General features: G+C 45.5%; 1 protein-coding gene across 1 annotated transcript in view; it reads right to left on the bottom strand.

The window, feature by feature from the left end:
* Positions 1-8,297: 8,297 nt before the first annotated feature.
* Positions 8,298-13,026, bottom strand: part of Slc27a2 (solute carrier family 27 member 2) — a 32,232-nt gene continuing 27,503 nt past the window's right edge. The window contains exons 9-10 of the mRNA XM_075962048.1: positions 10,210-10,340; positions 8,298-8,749 (exon numbers count right to left, since the gene is read on the bottom strand). Of these exons, the coding sequence (XP_075818163.1) occupies positions 8,573-8,749; positions 10,210-10,340 (308 nt within the window). The 3' untranslated portion in view covers positions 8,298-8,572. The remainder of the gene's footprint in view (positions 8,750-10,209; positions 10,341-13,026) is intronic.

Below are 13,026 nucleotides of genomic sequence, written 5' to 3'. Positions count from 1 at the left end.
TAATCTAATTATGAGAAAGTAGAATTGGATTCCTTGGTATCAAGCAAGAAAGGCAGTTTGTTATTTGAGACCAGGGCTTATTATGTAGCCCTGGCTGGCCTGGAACTCATTATGTAGACCAGGCTGGCCTCGAATTCACAGAGATCCACCTGCTTCTGCCTCCCAAGTGCTGGGATTAAAGGTGTGCGCCTCCCTCCATGCCAGCCAGCACCAGCAGTTTGTATTTTTAAAGCCTCAATTCTCATCTAGGACTGTGACTTCCACGTAAAACTGTGTCCTCATTTATAAACTGCCTTGCTATTACCTACAGAGGAGTCTTAAAAACAAAGCAACAACAAAACCCACTGATTCCTCGGGCTTGGATACACATTTCCGTGGCTAACAGCATGCCCTGCTCTTGTAGAAGACCCAAGTTCAGGTTCTAGTAACCGTGTCAGGAGGTTTACAGTTGCCTGTAACTCCAGCTCCAGGGGGACGGACACCTCTGGCTGGCTTCCTCAGGCACAAGTACTCACATACACACACAGACAGACAGAGACCTTTAAAAGTGAAATAAATCTTCATAGAAGATTGATGCCTAGAAATATTGGGTTGCTATGGGGTGGCCCCGGACTTCGGCGTGATTTGAATACTCCAGGTGATGCTAATGTACAGCGTTTTAGGGGACCACCATTAAGCTCACTAGTTTCTGAAAGGGTCAATGTGTCCCCAGATGATTTCAAGGAATAGTCAAGTCTGGGAACATGGTACTGAGCCAGAGCTTCTCAGATTTGAGCCTGTGTATGAATAAGCGAGGGGACTTGTTCAAACAGCTGTTGCTGAGCCCAATCCCTGGGCTTTTGACTCTGGCTCTAGGGTGGGGCCTAAGGTTTTGTGTTAAGAAGATCCCAAGTGACATTGGTCGGCAGTGTTTTCTCCAGGGCTCCAGGGCTCTCTGTGGCAGCTGAGCAATGTCAATGAGCTGTGTGACTCGCTGCCACCCTTGCAGCCTCCCCTCCCTTTCCTCCTCCAAACCCTCCTCCCACTTTCCCTCTCTCCTGGACCCACTGTTTCTCAATTTTGCTTCAGAAAAGATCAGGCTTCCCAGTGATATCAACTGATATAGTTTAATAAAATGCATAAGACTAGGTAGGCATAAACCCTCATATCAAGGCTGGAAGAGACAACTCAGTAGGAGGAAAAGGGTCCCAAGAACAGGCAAAAGGGTCCGAGATACTCCCACCCCCATTACTGGAAGTTCCAAAAGAACACCAAACTACATGACTATAACATACATGCAGAGACCTTAGTGCAGACCCGTGCAGGCTCCATGATTGTTGCTTCAGTCTCTGGAGCCCCTATAAACCCTGTTTAGTTGATTCTGTGGGCTGTGTTCTTGTGGTGTTCTTGGCCCCTTCTGGCTCCTACAATCCTTCCTCCCTCTCTTCCTCAGGGTTCTCTGAGCTCCCAGCTCTGCCTAGTGTTTGGGTGTGGGTCTCTGCATCTGCTTCCCTCAACTACTGGGAAGAAGCCTCTCCCATAACAACTGGGCTAGGCGAGCTGGGTGACTTTTAACAAAGAGGTTTGACAAGATGCTTTACAGAGTTGCATTTAGTTATATATAACTATATATATATATATATAACTATATATATATATTTTTTATAGCAAACCACACATACATGTATCTTAGAGATAAGCCTAATTAAGATCAAGGTACATAGGGTTGGAGAAATGGCTCAGAGGCTAAAAACACTGACTGTTCTTCCAGAGGTCTCGAGTTCAATTCTCAGCAACCATCTATAGTGAGATCTGGGACCCTCTTCTGGCATGCAGGCAGGACACTTTATTTATTTATCTAGCTATTTTTGTATAATAAATAAACAAATCTTAAAAAAAGAACAAGGTACATCCTGACACTGACCTTCCTTGGGTCTCCTCTTTGAGCCTTTATTTATGAGTTGAGCCTCAGAAGGAGAGAATTCAGCTCCTCAGATCTGAGTTACACCAAGTGAGCACAAACGATGCGTCATTCAGGGGCCTTTTTCTCTATCTGAATTGTTCCCTATATGCGACTCCTGACACACATTGGAATTTGTTAGAAATTGAGATTCTGATTCCAACTCCGGTGTGTGCATCCTAGAACTCAGGTGATTCTGTGTTCAGGTGAGATGTGGCTCATCTAAGGAGTCCTTTTTCTTCAATAGAGCAGGCAACACATCATTCCTGCCCTACTGTGATCCAGGCACTGATGAGTGACATATGCAGTCTTCTGTGTTCATGGGACGTAGCTTCATGGGTGCATGAAATCTGAGCCAAAGGAAGCTAACCATGTGAGTGGAACATAGCACCAACCACCCATGCACTGCCATCTGATGTCTTGTGTGTCCCGAGAGCCTGCAGCCAAGCCTGCTACACTAGAACCCTGCTGGCTATCAGCCTACCTCCATCAGAACAGTAGCCTGCTACACTAGAACCCTGCTGGCTATCAGCCTACCTCCATCAGAACAGTAGCCTGCTACACTAGAACCCTGCTGGCTATCAGCCTACCTCCATTAGAACAGTAGCCTGCTACACTAGAACCCTGCTGGCTATCAGCCTACCTCCATCAGAACAGTAGCCTGCTACACTAGAACCCTGCTGGCTATCAGCCTACCTCCATTAGAACAGTAGCCTGCTATGCTAGAACCCTGCTGGCTATCAGCCTATCTCCATTAGAACAGTAGCCTGCTACACTAGAACCCTGCTGGCTATCAGCCTACCTCCATTTGAACAGTAGCCTGCTATGCTAGAACCCTGCTGGCTATCAGCCTACCTCCATCAGAACAGTAGCCTGCTACACTAGAACCCTGCTGGCTATCAGCCTACCTCCATCAGAACAGTAGCCTGCTACACTAGAACCCTGCTGGCTATCAGCCTATCTCCATTAGAACAGTAGCCTGCTACACTAGAACCCTGCTGGCTATCAGCCTACCTCCATCAGAACAGTAGCCTGCTATGCTAGAACCCTGTTGGCTATCAGTCTATCTCCATCAGAACAGTGCAGGATGCTGTGAGTGGCTCGCTTTTCCCCCTCCTTTCTCTCTCTCTCCTTCCTTCCTCCTTTTTTGTTTTTTGAGACAGGGTTTTCCTGGCAGTACTGGTACTCACTCTGTAGGCCAGGCTGGACTTGAACTGATCTGCTTGCCTCTGCCTCCCAAGTGCTGGGATTAAAGGTGTGACCCATCACTGCCCAGCTGATACTGCCTTTCTTGTTTGCTGTCTCATGATAGAGTCTATGCAGTGATCATGATAATTATTGATATAGTTGTAACATGATGAAGACTGACCCTTGTTTGAGGGTCTTTCCAACCATCTGTCCTTCAGGATCTGACCTACTTTCCCAGACTCTTAGGTGACACTGGTGTTAAGAGCACCTCTTAGGTCATAGCGGTCCCCAGTAAGTGCTTTAGTGTAGACATCGGGTAAGAAGCATGTTTATTAAATCATCTTATTAAATTTTATTAGATCATCTCCATTTCTATGCCAACTTTCATTAGCTTCTATTTTAGAGTTGACACTTCCTGGTTTCATCCCCACATTATCTGAGTTCATGTCACAGCCCATCTATATGTCAATTACAAACAGCTGCCTACTGAACGATGTGTATAAATATTAGCTTAAGTTAAGACACCCTCTGTGCTTTCAAACGAAGGTGGTGCTGCTGTTATCGACAAATTTAAAAAATCCTTGTTAGTGTATAAAATTACATATAACAATGGTTTCCATTAAGTTCATCTCATTATTCCTCAGTTTCCCTCTCATTCTGGCGGATACCTTTCTTTTTCCAAACTAGTGCCTTCTACCCCTCCCCCCCAGTGTGTGTGTGTGTGTGTGTGTGTGTGTGTGTGTGTGTGTGTGTACATGTGGTAGAGTGGAGTGGGGGAGTTTAACTAGGCTTTCTTACAGGAACCTTACAGGTAAGGTATCAGTTTACAGAAGTATGAACATCTGACTAGTAGCTACACCAATGAAGAAAATGACTCTTTTTTCCAAGCAATCACCAACTGCCTATCAGTCTTCAGAGAGGGACAGGGTTTTGTGAGCCCTCCCCATCCACAACAGAACCGTGACAGGTTCCATCTTGTGAGGTCTTCACAGATAACAATTATGGTGAGTTCATTTCATGGATGCAGTGAGCTTGTCATGTCTGGAAGAGAGCTGTTCCACCATGTTTCATCCTTTCCTGTGACTCTTAAACTCTTTCTGCTCTTTCTTCCACCATGTTCCCCGAGCCCTGAAGAGGGTGAATTAGATGTTATTTGTGTAGGAGGCACGGAAGTCCTTGGTCTCACAGATAAGCACTAGGGAAACCAGGAATGTTAACCATGCAGGGCTGTATTTTCAAAGAGAGGGATGTATAATCTGTTTTCCACCCAGAAGGCTGGGAGCAGAGATGCTTAATAGCCTGGTGACTTTTGTCTTTTTTTAAATATTTATTTATTATGTATACAATATTCTGTCTGTGTGTATGTCTGCAGGCCAGAAGAGGGCACCAGACCTCATTCCAGATGGTTGTGAGCCACCATGTGGTTGCCAGGAATTGAACTCAGGACCTTTGGAAGAGCAGGCAATGCTCTTAACCACTGAGCCATCTCTCCAGCCCCCACTTTTCTCTTATTTATATGACTGAAATCACACCAGATCCTTAAGATGTCACATGTAATCAATCTATAGAACCCATCTTTTTGGAAGATGTCTCATGTACTTTTACAAAGAATTTTGATGTAGTTATGCCTTAAGCTTTCTTGTGCACACGGGACTGTATTATATCAAGAAACCTTTTCTCAAATTATACTGTATTTAAATATGCCTGAAACAAATTGCTAGGTGTCAGACTCTCAAAGTTTGAACTAACACTGACTACTGAGTCATGTTGAACTGGACTTTCTTCTTGCTTCTCACAGATTGAAACTCTGGGGCCATGGTGGTTGCAGAGACGTTGGAGGCTGTGGGAGTTGCAGCAGGTGACAACTAGTGTTCAGACGTCAACCCACCAGAGGAGTGATTCTCTGAGGGAGGAGAACCCATCCAGGCAAGGTCTATGGGACCAGTGACTCTGGAAATGGTTGCTCCTGTCTGTAATGTTACATTTCCTAAAGCAGCTATGGTGTTTCCCCAATACCTACATTGTAGTGTATAATTTCATATGATATGTATGTGTAATCTCATGATTGCATCTCAATCTTATGGGCACATATATCTGTGGATGGTCAGGAAGATGACTTCTCATTCACTGTATAATTTTGATATATAGAAAATACTCTAGGATATACTTCATAACTAGATCTATTGCCTCATGAAAACTGTAAGACACTTGTAAGCCTGCTTTGTTCTTTTTACTCAGACTAACACAAGAAAACAACAATATCTTCTCAGTCTAAGACAAGCTACACACAATTAGCTTGTTTTTACCTCAGAGCAACTTCAAACTAGACTAAATGTTTCTGTATATGGATCATAAGTTAAAAACTTTACAGATATGCACAAGGTCAGAGTTGCAAATGTCTACCAAGGTTATTAACACAAAGCAACTTAAAAATCAGGCTAATTCTTTGCTTGCCTAGTCTGACTGATAAGACCTGACTCTCTCTGCAGATCTCTCTGTAGCTTGTGTCACCTGGGCACTGTGCCTCCAGCTTCTGGTCACAGTCTTATGCCTGGAACCTTGAAACCTTGTGTTGCCATGGCAAATGGCTCAATACCTTATCATTTACTCAAGGAATGTGCTGTGACCAACAGGATGGAACTCTTATAACTTTTTTCTTATGGCCTCAAGCGTACTGTAAAAAAATGTATTTCAGCCAGGTGGACAAAGAAGCAGGGAGAATTGGAACAGAGAATTGAAACAAAGGAGACCTAGAAAGAATTAGAACATAGAAGAAAATTAGAGAACAGAAAAATAAAGAACATGACCTGAACAGCACATGTGTGAACTTATTCCGTACCCTTCAGATAGAAAAACCTTAAGTTTAGTTCTTGCTATGCTGTGGAGCTTTTTTTTTTTCAAACCCTGGGGGTAGCCTTGAGAGCTGGTCTTTCAGGGCTACTAACACAGCACGTATAGGCATGGTTCTGGCCTTATAAAAGGAGGAAGACTAGTCTTTAAACCTGGTTATCTCTCACAGGTGATGGCTTACCCATCCAACCCGGAGGTTGAGGTCATTGTCTGGTGCCTCCACCCACACAGTGGAGCTGTAGTACTTGGGCTGAGTGAGGGATTCTTGGGGAAGTGGGAGGCTGGGGAGGCTCAGTGGGCAGGGGTCTGAGGACATCAGCTCTTACTTTCTAACTGGGTAATCTAAATCTAAAGAGTGGGTTGGGGAGGTCAGAGCCCAACAGGCTGAAGTTGCAGGAGTTCTAAGGGGACAGGTGGTATCCTGTTACCCGAAAAGATGCCCCTCATGACAGAGAGTGGCATCATCACTCTGACTTGCCTTTGCTGACAGCCTGGTTTACTCTGATAGGATTCCATAACATAAAACTCTCAAAAATAGTCTTGGGTTAAAATTCTCACTGGTGGATCAATCAAGCAAGGGCAGGATTTTGCAAAAATTTCCAGGTGCTGACAAATAGCAACAATCAATTCCAAATTATTGGGAAAATGCACGAAGATGTAAGATATTCATTCTAATTGACAGTCCTGGAGCCCCTTATGCATAGTAAATGCTCAGGAAATGTGTACTGCTAGACATAATAGAGGCAGTGATCTGAGCCACAAGACTTCTCTAGAAGTCACCCGTAAGCGTGGAGAGAGGGGCTGGAGAGACAACGGCTCAGGCATTCAGAGCACTTGTTGCTCTTGCTGAGGACCTGGGTTCAGTTCCCAGCACCCACATGGTGGCTCACAGCCATCATAACTCCAGTTCCAGAGGATCAGACTCTCTCTTCCTACCTCCTCGAGCAGCAGGCACACACGTGGTACACATACATACAAGCAGGTGAAATACCCATCCAAATAAAAAAATCAATACATCTAAAAACAAGAGCGGAGAGAGTACTAGAGAAGTTGCTAACATTATTTTTAGTAGCATATTAGGGCAAGGGTGGCTACTCTTCTTTTTGTTATTCAGGATTCCCGGGTACAGCTCCTGGCCATTTGGGGATGTCCTCCAGAAGGAAATCTCTGCTTCCTCTAAGCAGGCTCAGTGACCCGGTCTCAATATTTGGATGAAGAACCAGGGCCCTTGATGCACTGAGTAAGGTTAAGGACACATCCTGAGGGCATCACTAAGGACCTGCTTCTGGGACTGTCACAGTTGGGACCTGTGGCAATGAAGGAGTTGCACACAGGAAGGAAGGCAGGTCAGCCTGGGGACAAAGAGCTCCTCACAGAGTCCCAAACCCTCCTGGGCCAATGACTTCATATCCGTGGACAGACGCATGCTCAGGAGACTGCAGAATTTCCAGCTGGGAGATGTAAGGCAGAGCCCCAGGTGCGTGTGAGCCTGGGATGGCCCTTGGACAGCCAGGCTTTTCTGCTCCATCTCTGCCTTTCCTTTGAGATGTTTGGAAGCTTCGAAATATTGGAGGTGATCACAGCCAAAGGATCTGGGTTTCGAGCTGGGCCTGGTGGTGCGTGTCTGTGATCCCAGCCATAAGGAGGCTAAGGCAGGAGGATGATGAAATTGAGGATGACTTGGGCTACACAGTGAGACCCTGCCTCAAAATCAGTTGGTATTTTGAAGTAGCTAAAAAGTACTTATTGAACATCTTTGAAGTGTGGAATTAGGATACACCAGGCTTAGGCACCTGTGGTGGTTTGAATGAGAACGAAAAATTCCCCTTCCATTCTTTGTTAGTTCTCTGTTTCATGCTTATAGATCATAGGTGAGCTCTCAGCTACAGGTCCAGCACTCAGCCTTCTTGGCCTCCTGCCTGACTCCCACCTCGATGCTTACAGACCCCAACCCTCTGGAACTCTGAGCCTCCAAATGAAATGCTTCCTTTTCTAAGTTGACTTGACCATGGCGTTTTGTTTCAGCAGTAGAAAAGTAACTAAGATAGTACACTTAAGGACCAAGCTGACATTTCTAGCTTTGGCTACTGTCTGCACAGTGGCTGGGATGAACATATAAGGGGAAGGCGGGCTCCTTACTCTGGAGCCGGATTCCCTTTGTGTTATTTATTGCTGGCCCGTCTTCCTTTTCCTTTGCTATTTTTTTTTTAAATCAAGATGAACAGGACACCTGTGGCCAATGGCACTCTCTGCTTTGGAATAACAGGTGTGGAATTTTCATTTAGAACAGAGAAAGAACCATAAGAGACCGCAATATTTCATGTTAGTGTTAATATAGTTTATTATGTATTTAAAAAAATAAGGCCCTCTCTGCAAAAAGTTTAGTTTGCAAGGACAAATGGCAGGTGTCGGTGAAAAATAATTGTCTTTAAATCTTTTTACTTGCAAAGGTTCAGGTGTAATTAAAAAAAAAACCTGTCCTTCTTTTTAATGAATAATTTCCTAAAAAATTGCACCTTATAATCTTCAATCAAATTAACGTTGAATTATATCAAGTGGCTACGCTAGGTCTATTGAGTTTCTTCCTGGGAATGTTCAGAGCTTTAGAGTTTTATCTCTTATGGCATTGTATATGTCCTCAGTCATGGGTACATATGTTTTTGCTGTGTCATCCATGAAATACAAGGCATCCTTGATGACTGTGGGATTAAAGCCCTCTTCCATCAGGGTCACTTTGCGGTGTTTAAAAGTCCCAGTGATCTCAATGGTATCCTGGAAAAGGTCAGACAACCCACACGTTAGTTGTGCTTTAGAGTAAGCTAGGATACAGGGTTAGGGCGGAGACGGTGGGGGTTGGCAGCAGGCTGGCTTTTTGTCATGAGAGCTGATGGATGTGCGTCCACACTGCCATTTTGCAGAAGCTCTGCACGGGGAGGGGGCAGATGTGAGGGATCTGTTTTAGTTCCTTAGCGCAGTGGTTCTCAACCAGTGGGGTGAGATCCCCACAAGGGCCGCATATCAGAGAGTCTGCATATCAGATACATACATTACAGTTCACAACAGTAGCAGAATTACAGCTGTGAAGTAGCAAAGAAAATAATTTTATGGGTGGGGTCACCACAACATGAGGAACTGTATTACAGGGTCACAGGAAGGTTGAAAAGCACTGACTGAGAACCTTAGAAGATTCGTGTGGGGTGAAGAGCAACAGAATGCAGACTCTGAGTAGAGGGAGCGCTGGTAAGGTGAGCCATTCTGGCTGTGGTGGAATCAGGGTAAGGTGGGCCATCCTGGCAGTCATGGAAGCAGGAGAGGGGTCATTTATATACAGGAGATTCTGTTTTCCCAGTCCATCTATCTGCTAGGCTAAAGACTCCCTTCAGGGCTGGAGAGATGGCTCAGCGGTTAAGAGCACTGACTGCTCTTCCAGAGGACCCAGGTTCAATTCCCAGCACCCACATGATAGCTCACAACTGTCTGTATGTAACCCCAGTTCCAGGGGATCTGGCATCCTCACACATACATACATTGCAGGCAAAACTCCAATGCACATAAAAATAAAGTTAAAGGCTCCCTTCAACATTATGAGACACGTCTGAAGACGTTCATGTTTCTGTCTTTGCCATCTGCATGCAAAGCAGATGCCAGCCCTTGATATGTTCAACAGAAGTAGCCTTTGCAACTCCGCACTACTCAGGACCCTAAGACTTTGTCAGGACCTCAGTTACATAACCACGGGGCTCAAAGTACATAACAGAAGACTGAACTGCCCAGCGACAGTTTAACACTTCCAAGTCACTACTGATGCTCAGTTAAAATCCCCCCATAGAAAGGGGTAGGGTCCAGCAGATTTTGTATTCTTCAGAATTAGAAACAATATGGGAGTGGACGTATCTCAGTGGCAGAGTGCTTGCCTAGCACAGAAAGCAAGAAAAGTGAACCTGAAATGGGAGGGCTGGATAATTTCTGTTTGAAGTGTCTTTGGTATCACATCAAACACTGATTTTGTTATCTGCTAAGGTTCCAGGTTAATAAACTGGGCTGTTGTTTTAGTGGGGGAAGAGATTGAGATGGGATTTCTGTGTGCTCTCTTTCTGGTGTTTTCCTGTTCTTACTGAACTCTGTCCTGTGACTGTGATAAAATTTGGCAAACCTGGTCACCATGGAGGGAGGAAAGGGTCAGGTCCCTAAGCAGTGCCTGGGAGAGAATGGAACTTGGTCCGTCTTCTCACCTGTAATCTCAGGAACCGAGGCCTTGCGTAGCTCGGCAGGTACTCTGAGATATGCTGAAAGAGTTTCTTTCCGTTGAACTCATAGTTTTCTTTTATCTTGATCGAGGCCATCCCAACTCGACCCTCATGGCCTGGAAAGAGGGTGAGAAGACATTAGCCGGCAGTTTTGTTCACAAGACTCTGCCAGCTCAACCATAACAAACACTAGGTTCCTTTTGAATAGTTCTAATATTCATTTCAAACACATAGGCCCACAATTATTCTATGACGATCGCATGTGTACTAGGAATGTTAACCAATAATTAAGTAATAAAACTAATAATAGACCTAAGCTGACTCTTTAATAGTTGCCATGGCCTATACTCGGTGTATCCTCATTTAACCATAGCAACGACCTTATGAAGAGGGGCAGATGTGACCCCATCATTTCCAGGATGAGGAAACCGAGATTTAAAGGCATTCAAGAACTCATCCGAGGTCACACAGCAAGGACCAGGGGGCATCAGAGACTGATCCAGGTGGGTTGGCTTGGACTCCCGTGCTTGCGGCCGTCCCTATTCTTCTTAGCGAGCTACACAGAGCCCTGTAGGATACCAGCTGAACTGGTGGCTAAAGGGAATGTTTTGTTTGTCTGCTTTATTTTTTGATTCCAGCGAAAGGTTTTGTTTCGCCGTTGTGAATAGCTGAGCTGGCTTTGCCATTTGGTTTGCAATGCTGGTTCTGTGGGGCTGAGGGCACAAATACCGCCTTTGAGACTTAGGTGTTCACTCAAAGTTCCAAACAGCTTTTCTTCTCTGTATTTCAGGGAGGCCGCAGGGCAGAAGGCTGAAGACAGGCGCAGGGTAAGCTGCTGTGTGTCCTTCCATTTTGCCCAGTCCTCTCAAGGGAACCTACGCTGCACAGAGAAAACTGCGCTCCATGGCAGGGCTGTTAGTGGAGAGGTGATTAGAACAATTACTATTGTTTGCTTGTGAGGACAGTGGTAATTAGGGATTAATATATTTTCTACCTGATCCAGCAGACCCAGTGGGAGTCCGGGTCCACTTCCCTGAACTACTTAGCTGTAATCAGAGAGGAAGGAGCCAGTCTTGGTCACCTGGGCTCCAGCATTTGAAATCTCTCCCATGGTGATGTATGTTTACCTACGTTTGCCTAAAGAAGGCCAGAAAAAAAAAACCCCGAAAGGACTTATTTATTAATTTATTTAATTTATTTTAAAGAAAGAGGCACTTGCTTATTTGTTTCTCTCTGACCTGAAGAAGGAGGGCAGGGTGCCAGACTCTTTTTAAAAAGGGGTCCCTCGAGCTGGGTGGTGGTGGCAGCAGCCCATGTCTTTAATCCCAGTATTCAGAGGCTGGTAGAGGCAGGTGGATCTTTGAGTTTCAGGCCAGCCTGGTCTAAAGAGCTAGTTCCAGGACAGCCAGGGCTGTTATACAGAGAAATGCCGTACAGAAAACCAAACCAAAACAAACCAAAAGGGGTCCTTCATAGCTGCCCAGCTGATGGCCGCCCAGCTGTGGAAACAAGCCCATCTGATGGTCGGTCCCTCTGGCTACCACAGTTTCTGGGCTGATGTCCTCTTCCTGATCATCAAACTGTTTAGGATGGGTTGCTGAACACAGCTGTTCCTTGTTCTGACTGTCCAGGGAGGGCCTCTTGCTTCTACGCAGTGACTGCCACCCCGAACAGACAGGCCCACTCAGCAGATTCTAGATCCCAATTCTAGACGTTCTGATGGGTTAGCACTGGGATTTCCAAATTCCCCAGGTGACTGTGAGATTGGTCACATCAGCGCCTTTCATACTTCAGTGGGACTTTCGTTGTTTGTACTTTTTGTTTTAAGATTGGATCTCACTCTATAGTCCAGGCTGGTCTGGAACGCACTACAAAGCTTTGGCTGACCTTGAAGGGACTGACACTTCAGCCTACTGCGTGCTGAGGTCACAAACGTGCACCACCATGCCTGCATTGTTTGTGAACTGTGTAAAATATGAAATTCATCATTTTTAACACTTCAGTGGTGTTTTGTATAGTCACAATGTTGGCCAATTAGCATATATTCTAGGATATTTTCATGGTGTCTAAATCAGATTTGAATGTGTGTGTGTGTTGTCGGGGGAGGAGCTGGGGATCAAACTCCGGGCTAGGCAAGCGCTCAGCCACTGAGCCACACCCCTAGCCTAGGGTTATTAAAAGTCACCAGAGGGACTTAAACATGCACTGCTTCCTGAGCCCACCCATCCAGCAACATCTGGGTGGGCCTGACACACTTCGATTTTAGCAAGTTTTCAGCTATGATGACCTGAGACTCCTCTTTGAGGGATGCTGGGCTTTCAATTCACGTTCCAGAATTTCTCGGCTCCTTAAGAAGAGTTTTAAGATTTAGCACTTAGAAGCATACCCCCCACTCTAAGTGGGGGCGGTCACAGCCTCCGGTGTCACGGTGGCTGACAACTGTGACCTGGACCCTTATGTCACCTCAGCTAAGGGTCCCTCCAGATCAGCTGTCGTCTCTGTGACCTGAGATGTGGCTATGCTTGCTATCCATCACTGTCACATGACCACAGGGAAGCAGGGAAGAAAAATGCCCGCCCTGCAGCTGATGGGAATGGAAATCAGCCCACCTACTATGGAAATCAGTACGGTGGTTTCTTGAGCAAAAGTAGAAGCAGATCTAACATGTGACCCGGCTAGCCTGCGACTGGGGGTTTAGCCAAAGGACTCCAATGCTGAGAGACACTTGCACATCAGTGCTGTTACAGCGTGGTCACGGCAGCGAAGGCATGGAAACAACCCAAGTGAATAAGAAAGTGGGGT

Source organism: Microtus pennsylvanicus, chromosome 2 (genome assembly GCF_037038515.1).
Source record: "Microtus pennsylvanicus isolate mMicPen1 chromosome 2, mMicPen1.hap1, whole genome shotgun sequence".
Classification (NCBI taxonomy): domain Eukaryota; kingdom Metazoa; phylum Chordata; class Mammalia; order Rodentia; family Cricetidae; genus Microtus; species Microtus pennsylvanicus.
This window is presented reverse-complemented; position numbering and strand designations above follow the sequence as displayed.